The sequence below is a fragment of the Trichosurus vulpecula genome, chromosome 5 (genome assembly GCF_011100635.1).
Source record: "Trichosurus vulpecula isolate mTriVul1 chromosome 5, mTriVul1.pri, whole genome shotgun sequence".
Taxonomy (NCBI): Eukaryota; Metazoa; Chordata; class Mammalia; order Diprotodontia; family Phalangeridae; genus Trichosurus; species Trichosurus vulpecula.
This window is the reverse complement of record NC_050577.1, coordinates 309,143,187-309,152,754: the sequence shown is the minus strand read 5'-3', so window position 1 is coordinate 309,152,754 and position 9,568 is coordinate 309,143,187. Positions and strand designations below refer to the sequence as shown.

At 52.6% G+C, this 9,568-nt stretch overlaps 1 protein-coding gene across 2 annotated transcripts in view; it reads left to right on the top strand.

The window, feature by feature from the left end:
• Positions 1-315: 315 nt before the first annotated feature.
• The window catches only part of ATXN10 (ataxin 10), a 92,961-nt gene continuing 83,708 nt past the window's right edge, over positions 316-9,568 (top strand). The window contains exon 1 of one of the 2 annotated variants that reach the window (XM_036759150.1): positions 316-720. In XM_036759150.1, the coding sequence (XP_036615045.1) occupies positions 569-720 (152 nt within the window). In that variant the 5' untranslated portion in view covers positions 316-568. The remainder of the gene's footprint in view (positions 721-9,568) is intronic. The other variant, XM_036759151.1, reaches the window with a different exon arrangement.

Here is a 9,568-nt window from a genome sequence, read left to right as displayed (position 1 = left end):
CATTCACAGACACGGCATCCCCGGCACCTCCAGCCCTGCTCTTGGCCTGCGGCTTGGCCACTGGAGGGACGATTGGTGGACTTCAGGGCAGGGGGCGCACGTCGCGCTGTCCCATGAGACTACCGCGCCGTCCGGGAAAAGACCAACGCACCTGGGGAAGCGCAGCCCCCGGAGCGGGGTGGGGGAGGTGGGGGGAGGGGGGGCGGGGCTGACTCCGGGAACGCAAAGCGCAGGGGATTCGGCACTCAGGCCTTTGGGGAGGAGCCCGAGGTCAGGGGCGTGTAAGGGGCGGGGCCAAGGGACCGGATTGGCTGGGGCTCGCGAGGCTGACAGGGCGGACGGGAGCAGGAGGTCGCCCAGGATTGGCGGCGGAGACGTTGAGGGCGGGATTCGAGCCGTGAAGGAGGCGGTGGGGGAGGAGGAGAGAGACATCCGATTGGGAGAAAAGCCGTTGAAGGCGGGGCTCGAGCTCCTAGGGGCGGGCTCTGGGTCGGAAGCGCGCAGCGGATTGGAGAGAAGGCCGTTGTGGGGCGGTTTCCTGAGCGCGGGGCCCGCCCTTTCGCGGAAGATGGCGGCGTCCAGTGAGGACTCGTTCCGTGCGGGCTTCAACTCCGGGCCGGTAGAGGCGGCGCTGGCGGCTCTGGAAGCCGATGAGGAGCCGGGCAGGCGGCTGGAGCGGCTTCGGGAGATCATGTTGCTGCTCCGGGAGCAGCAGCACCGGTAACGGAGGGGCCGACAGGAGGGGAAACTGAGGCAGGGACCCGCGGGGAGGGGGAGGGGCGCGGTGTCCCGGAGGCAGGAGCGGAGAGGCAGAGGCCCCGCCCCAGGAATGGCCCCTCCCAGCTCTGACATCCCTTGTTCTCAGGCCCCTCCCAGCTCTGACATCCCCTGTTCTAAGGCCCCTCCCAGCTCTGACATCCCCTGTTCTGAGGCCCCTCCCAGCTCTGACATCCCTTGTTCTGAGCCCTCTCCCAGCTCTGACCTTTCTTGGGCTGACTAGAAGGAAATTGAGATCATTGACACTAGTTACGTCATTAACTGTCCCTCTAGCATTCTGGGGCTGAGCCAGCCAGGCTGGACCTGGGCCCTGGTTCTCCCTCCTCCCGGGTGTGGGCCTGCTGCATTGCTCTGGGTGCCCCGTGAGCCTCATTTTCTTTCCTGCCCTCCCAGCCCTCTCGATGGTGTGGGAGAGGGACCATGCTCTACCTCTCTCTGAGCCCCTCCTGGTGCCTCTGACCTGTGGGAGTCATTTGGGCCCCCCTCTTTCTGCCTTGAAGCATGGCCGTGCCACAGGGGCTCCCTAGCAGACTCTCTGGGGCAGGGGGTGGTTGGGGGGAGGGATGCCCTCTACCGAGGGGCTGCCAGGCTTGGCAGGTGCCAGGCACACAGTAGGCCTGTAGGAATGCTTTCTTCCTCCCCCCCAGTACCTTGTCTCCAGCTCTCTGCCCTGGCCCCTGAAATGTCAGGTGATATGCCCCTTTTGGGAGTGGAAGCTCGCTCTGTAAACACTGGGGCCGTGGCTCCTGTTTGGCTGTAGTTTCCCATTGAATGATGGGCTTTATCCTGATGGGAATGGTCGGTTCTATGGTTCTCTCCACTGTTTCTTCAATTATTTTATTAGCTTGCTCACATTTTTGGAAGTGAGTTTTTATTTATTCAGATTCCTAATGTCCAAGCCCAAAGCCGTCTCCGTGGGAGCTGAGTACAGAATCCTGGCCTAATCGGCCTGGAACAAAATTTAACACAAGCAGGTTTCTCTGGCTACTTTTGATGCATCCCCAGCCTGTGGCTGTGGGGCTGGGAATGCAGATGTGAACAGGCAGACCTTGCCTTCAAGGCTTTTAGGGTCTGTCCAGGAGAACATCACCCCCACACACCTATCTAAAGTTATTTCAAGGTGATTTGGAGAGGAGGGTGGAGAGGAAGTGCTAGCTGGGCTTGGTGTGTACAGGGTTCAAGGTCGGGCTTCAGAGGAAACCAGGGATTCTGAGAAGGGGATGAGAGGTGGAGGAGCTTCCTGGGAATGGGAGATGGACCCTGAAAATGCACAAAGATGGCAAATGGGAGGTTGTGTGTGAGCAATCTCCAGTAGGCTATTGAATAAGCAAATGGTTGTGATGTGTAATAAGGTGGGAAAGCCAGCCCACTGCCTCCCAAGGCAGCCCCTTCTACTGTGGCATAGCTAAGAGTTGGAATTTTTCCTCATGTGGGTGGATGGATAGATAGAGAGATGGATGGATGGACATAGAGATGATGGATAGAGGGATGCATGATGGATAGATGATGGATGGATGGATGGATGGATGGATGGATGGATGGATAGACAAATGGATGATTGGATAGACAGATGGATGGATGGATGGATGGACAAATGGATGAGTGGATAGACGGATGGATGGATGGATGGATGGACAAATGGATGAGTGGATAGACGGATGGATGGATGGATGGATGGATGGATGGACAAATGGAAGAATGGATAGATGGACAGACGGATGGATGGACAGATGGATAGATGGACGGACGGATGGATGGATGGATGGATATATGGATGTATAGAACATTTATTCAGTGCTTTTGGTAGGCTGGGCACTGCTCTGCCTCTGTATTGCCAACCTGGACTCTGAGTTCTGCCCTCTGGGCTTGGACAGAACCATTGTTGTTCCTTTTTAGTTACTTGAACACAGCTGTTGTGGGCCCCTTGGCCTTCCCTCCTCTAGGCTGCACATCCCTGTCCTGGCGAGGCCCTCAAGACCTGCTCCAGCAGGCTTGATGTGAGAGAGTGCTGGGAGGGGAGGTTTCCCAAGCTGGGAGTGGGGAGAGAGCTCGGGTGTGGGATTGCAGCTTGGCTGTGCATAGCCTGTGATGGGGGACACCAGGAAAGGTGCCTTCTGCTACCTAATGGGGCACCCGGGGGATGAAGGGACACTAGGGGCCTTGGGGTGGCTCTGGCAGGGGTGGGGAGGAGGCAGGGACAGGTCCTGCTAAGACACCCCCCACACACACATTCACGCACATATTCCACAAACACACCCATAAGTACACACATACTCATGAACACATGCACATTCCTGCTCATGTGTACACATGCACACTCAAGAGCCTCCTCTGCCCTTCCCGCCTTCTGTGTCTTTGAAGAAGGATGTCTTCACTCCCTCTTCTGTTCACCTCTTCCTCTACTTGGTTCCCGTCCTTCACTGTCTGCCCCCTCCTCCTGCCATGAGCCCACTCCTTTTCATGGTGCAGGGGCGGCTTTTCACTTGTCTTTGAGTTTTGGGGGGCCCCAGGAAACCCCAGGTGTGGGCCACCCTGGGCTCCTCCGTCCATCCCCGGGCCTCCTGAAGCTGGGGTTTTCTCCCTGGTAAAACAATCTTCCACATCGGCATAAGAAGAAACGAGGCAGAATCTGATGCATTGTCTCCAGAGATCAGCACGCCAGGGCCTCAAGCCTGTGCCTCATTTTCATCTTGCCCAGACAGGGCTCTTCTCCATTTCCCGACTGAGTTAGGTGTGTGAAGGAAGGGTCACTGGCTGAGACAGAGCCAGAAAAAATGGAAATGAGGTCAGGGGAGGCCAATGAGGCTATGACACAGGAAATTTCACCTCCTCTAATTGAGTGGGTCTCCCTGCCCTTTTCCCTTGAGGCTCACAAGGTCAAGGCACCTTGGCATCCCTGGTGGCTGAGATGGCTGGGATATCTTTTTTTGCCAGCCTCTGGTGCTGAATCTGAGACCTCCTTATTCCCAGGCCCCCTGCCCCTGTGCAGTCTCTCAGCAATCCCTTTTTTGAAATGCTGAGGCAGTTCAGCCTCCTGGGTCCAGGTGTGCCATCAGGACTTAGATCCTGCTCCGAGGCTGGTGTGGAGAGAACCATGATCAGATTGGATCAGATCAGATCCAAGGGATGGACGAAGAGGGGTGGGAAGCAGCCCATGCAGCAGACTGGTCTCGTTTCAGTGCTACCTTGGTGAGAATTCATGGGCACTTCATGTGGTCAGAAATTGGGGCCTCCTTGGGTGAAGAGTACCTTTCGCTGTCTGGCCAACATTCGAGTTCCTCATAGAAACTATGGTAATGTAATCTGGGATGAAGGCTGAAAAATCACAATAGAAAGTTGGTGCTGTGAGTTACCATATGATTGGACTTCAGTGACAGTGCCTACCAGATTCCTGTCTCAGATGCCTCCTTTGAAAGCAGAAACAGGCTGCTTGGCATTAAAACCAGCAGAGCTTTATGGATCTATCTTCATCTCCCTGACCTTGGGGGTGTAATCGAATCATAGGGTGTAGAAATCAGCCCTCTTGCCCTGCCTCTTTGACAGGTCAGGAAACCGAGGCCTGGGGGGGGAGTGACTTGCTTTAACACCATAGAGGGAGAATAGAGCAGAGCTGGGATTCAGACTCAGCCTTCTGACGCCAAATGCGCTGGGCTTTGTTTTTTCCTTTTGCTAAATTGAGAAATTTGTACCTTGAAAAAGTCTGTGGTTTGTTTAGTCACTGTGCCTGCTTCCACCCCTTACAGCCCCTCCATGGCCTTGTGGAGTCTCTGGAGCCAAAATCACTCATCTCCTTTGACTGGCCCCTCGGCAGTGCATCTCTCCCAAGAGTCTGAGGCTGACCCTTCAACGGCAGACTCCCAGAGCTTTTCTGGCGTGGTTCCAGGGTGGGCCTGGAGGGAGCAGGGCAGGATCCAAGAGCTCTTTCCATGTGATGCAGACTTAGCTCAGAGACCTGACCAGGAATCAGTTGTGAAGGCAAGGCGGCTCTTTGGCTTGCGCCCTGTGGGGAGGCCAGCGGGTGCCTCTTGTGAGAGGCCAGCCTGATGAAGCCAGAGTAGCCTGACAGGCAAATCAGAGAGCCACAACCTACTTCTTCACTTAGGTCTTTCCAGTGGCATTTTCTTAAAAAACCAGAACACTGAAAGCGCATTATCTGTTTTTCCCCCCAATCTGGACCCATGGCTCTGTGGGCTAGAGGGACTACCCAGGGAGGCCTTTTCTACCTCCTTTTTGATCACCTTGAAGAGCAACCCAGAGCCCTGAGAAGGGATGTAACCTGTCCAAGCCCAAGGCCAGTGCTCCATCCACTGTGTTACATCAGAAATGTGAGCAAAAATGCCAACAATTGTGTCTTTGGGAAGTTGTGAGTATTGGGCCAGGATCCAGGAATGCCAGTGCCCTCCCCCCATCCTGTACCTCTTGGGCAGCTCCAGGCATCATTTGGGGTGTCTGGCCCTCGGCTTTCTCTTCACTAGAAGGCAAGGACTTTCCTTTGTGGCAGGTCTCCTCCCTTCTGAGTTTCCTCAGGCTCCTTCCAGCCCTAGATCTCTCTGGATAGTAGGCAGTAGGGAGCTCACTTCATGCTTACTCAGTGAAAAACCAAACTAGACTAAACATAAACGAAGGGTTCTTGCTTGTGACTCCTGTTAAGCCACTATCAGGTGGAGGCCTTTGGGGCCTGGCTTGGGTGAATCCAAAGGACCGTGTGCCTTGCCATGACTCACACCCCCTGGGGATGGTTGATCTCTCTGCCAACCCTTGCCAGGATGCTCTGCTGCTGAATGATAGGCCAGGCCCCTGGGGGTCAGGGAGGAGGCACGAAACCACTCTTGAAGGGGACTGAGCTGAGAGCTGCACTCCCCATCTCCTGTGACCTGTTTGTTTTGAGATCATGGCTTGAGTTGCTTCCTGTCTGTTTTATTCATCCAACATAATTGAGTGTGGTGGGCTAGTAAGGGGTGGTTCCCACTGACCACTGTTTTCTATATTTCGAAGTTGACTCAGAATCCCTTAGCAAATGGTTCCATGTGCTCCTCCAAGCTGTGGCCTTGGGAAAAATAAAGGCAATTGCCCTGAAGCTATGAAAGTGCCTTCTTTTTATAGTGTGGCTTAATTGGTGTACTGGCAGCTGAGTCACAGTGCTGCCCAGGGCCACTCAGATGGCTCCCAGAAAGTGCTTCATGCTGTGCCCCTAGATAGCCAGGCTTCTTTGTGTGGTTCTGTGGACCGAGGAGCCCCTAGTCACCCCAACTCCTTTTCCATCTTAGGAATTTGAGACAAGATATTATTTATGCATGTAACCTGTCATGTGGGATAGGCTTGCCGACACCTCACTTGGTCTGGTTTTCCTTATCTCTTTTCTTCATTTTCAAGGTCTTGGTAGAAGCTGAGTGCTGAGAGGGATGATTACTAATGGTTGCAGGTTACCTCTGTGTCTGATGACTAGGTCAGGCATTAGAAGAAAGATAGTAACTCCTCTGCCTCAAGGGAGTTTAGTAACATTCTCTTTTTCTAAAAATAAATGATTTTTTTTAAATCAGCAGAAATCTAACTTTGCTGTCTCCCACCACCACTTCAGTTGAAAAGGAAAGAAAACAAAATCCTTGTTACAAACATGTGTGGTCAAGCAAAATAAATTTATTCTTTGGCCATGTCCAAAAGGTAACATATCCTATTCTCTGTCCTGAGCTCTTTTCCCCTCTTATTAGGAGGTTGGCAGCATGGTTCCTCATGAGTCCTCTGGAATCCTTGCTGGTCATTGAATTCATCAGAGCTCCCACATCTTAAAAAGTTATCTGTCTTTACATTTCTTTGTCATTATGTACATTGTTCTACTTCTGATCACTTCACCACTCATCGATTAATACAAATCTTCCCAGGTTTCTCTGAAACCATCCCTGTCCTCATCTCAGCGTAATAGTATTCCATCACATTTATGTAATAGAATTTATTTATTTCTTCATGATAGAACATAAGCAATTTGTCCTTGTTTATTCCTTATCTTTGCCTTTTTATGTTTCTCTTTACTCCTCTGTTAGTATTTCAAAGTTTCTCTGCAGCTCTGGTCTTTTCTGCAGGAATGCTTGGAAGACCTCTGTTTCATTAATGCTCCATTTTTTTCCCTGAGGGATTATCCTTGGCTTTGCTGGTAAGTTGTTCTTGTCTGTAAGCCCATATCCTTTGATTCCAGAATACCTTATTCCAAGCTCTCTGTTCTTTCATAGTGGAGGCTGCTAAATCTGTGGCTACTCACTAATTCTTTCTTTTTGGCTCCTTGGAGTATCTTTTCTTTGCTTCAGCTGCTGCTTGCCTTTGAGCTCGATTCTTGCTCAGTGCACAGGGCATGGCCTGTGGCTGCTCCTCCTGGCACACCATCTCCAGCTGAAGGCCCCCTCCTTAGGCTTCCTGGCATCTGTGATCCAGAAGTGAGGAGTGGTGACAGAGTTGCCAGTCGGCACCTGGCCCTTCTGGGCTAGATTGGCGTTATCTCCTTTCTCATGTGATGTTAGGGTGCTAGGTGACCTGGCTATGGCTAGTCAGGACCGTTTCATGGCCTTGTCTCAGTGATGTGCATGGACGTGGGTTGGTCCTGGTATGTCTGTATTGGCCATGATTTAATTTACTAACCTTTCACCTACTTCACTTGCCAGGGAACTTTTGGTCTAGCTGGGGTGAGAAGGCATAGACTTTTGTCACTTCTGATGATGGTTTCTGCCCAGCCTGTGATTGTTGCATTTGGCCACAGTGGTCAGATGAAGAAGGAGAGTGGAAAGCCTTGAGACACATAGAAAAGAGGAGAGGGGAGGTATCCTGGGGTAGGAGCCAGGCAAAGTCACTTACCCTCTGGGCCTCAGTTACCTCATCTATAAAATGGAGATAATCATCCGTTTCCTACCCACAGGTGTGTGGGGTGAGGTTCAAATGAGCTCTGAGCTGTAAAGCCTTTTGTGAGTCTTAAAAAGCTCGCTATCAATGGAGTTGCTGCAGTTTGTGTTGAGGAAGGTCAGGGCAGTGAGCCCCATGGCCGGATTGTATGAGTCCCTGCACGCCTACAGCTAAAGGTTGGGACTTTGCCCTATAGTCAGTGGGGAGCCATGGATGGTTTCTGAGCAGGATCCTGTCAGTCAAAGGGAAGGGCTAGGGACAAATTGGAGGGGGAGGTGCAGGAGACAGGAGAAGCATCCAGGTGTCCAGGGAAGGAGCTAAGAAGGCCTGAATCAGGGTGGCAGCATTGGGAATGGAAAGGATCAATAAAAGAAAGAATCAATAAAACTTGGTGGCTTCTCTTAGGGCAAGGGTTGTATCCATGTCCACTAGCCTGTGGGGAGATTATGAGGGATGTGTGAATGTGGGTGGAAAAATAACTTTATCTTTCCTGACCGTGGCTTCTCTGGTGACCCTGTGTGCTTTCTTGCATGCATTTGAAACACTTTTCATAGTGAAGGGGTGGGTCCCCAGGCTTCACCAGGGCACAGACTAGGGGAAGGGCCCCTGTGTTGGGCACCTTTTTCTTCTTTCCCACAAGTAGTTGCTCCGAGTTTTGCTCATGTCTCTGTAGTTTTTCTTTGAGAGTTAAATGGGAAAAGGTGAGTTTCTCATGAGCTTTAAGGCTTTTCCCTTTCTTTCCTGGTTGCTTGTTTGTCAATCCACAGGCATGTATTAAGCACCTCCTCTGGTCCAGGCACATAGGGGGATGCCAGGTGCTGGAGATGATACCTAGGCCAGGATGAAGCAGATCCTGCCCTCCAGGAGCTTCCATTCTCCTCCTGCTCTTGGAGGGAGGTAGGATGTGTCTATCGGAGTTTATAGATTAATCACAGTCAGTGCTATGGACTCTCACCTGATGAGGGAAGGAACTGTCCAGCAGCTTGGGCGGATCAGGAAAGCTTTCCTGTGGAAGGTGGGGACTGAGCTTCACCTTCTCGAGGCAGAGGTGAGGGAGAAGGCACCCCAGGAACGGGAGGCCTGCCATGCAGTGAGAGAGACCTGAGGAGGCCAGGAGCTGGCTCAGGGCCACAGCAGTAGACATCCATTTGAACCCAGTGGCAAGAAAAGAATTAGGGCTGGGAGATGGATTAGGAGGCCGAGGACCTCCCCCTGCCTGAGTGGGAGTGGGAGGGGGCAGGGAAGAGCTTGGATGGGGAATGGTGCCTCAGACAGAAGTTGGGGAGCCTGAGGGACAGGAATGGTCAGGGGAAGAGAGAATGAAGCGGATTCATGGCCGTTGGTGAGAGAGGCTAGGAGTCCTTGGCTACTAACCCTCTGCGGTCTGGCTGCTGCCCTCTCCACTTCTGCTAGTCTTTTCTTGGTCCTCCTTCTGGACTTTGGCTGTGTGTGCTACCCTGGATGTTGGGGATTGCCCTCTCCTCCCTGGGCTCTTGGGGGCATCTTCAGCTGGGTCCCACTAGCTAACTCCATCCTGGGCCTCCTTCTCTTGTAGGGTTTGGGTCATCTTACTTGGTGACATCCTCACCTCCCATGGTTTCAGTTCTTCTCTCTGGGCAGAGCTACAGTCTCTCTCCTTGACAGTGAGGTGGCCCAGTGGATAGAGTGCTGGGTCTGGAGTCGGGAAAACCTGAATTCAGATCCAGCCTTGACATTCACTAGCGGTGTGACCCTGGCAAGTCACTTAGCCCTGTTTGCCTCAGTTCCCTCATCTGTACAGTGAAGTGGAGAAGGAAATGGCAAACCCCTCCGGATGGGGTCACGGAGAGTCTGACATGGCTGAAAATGCCTGAACAGCAGCAGTAACAGCAAATCTCTTCTGAACCCCAGTCTCACGTTGCCAACT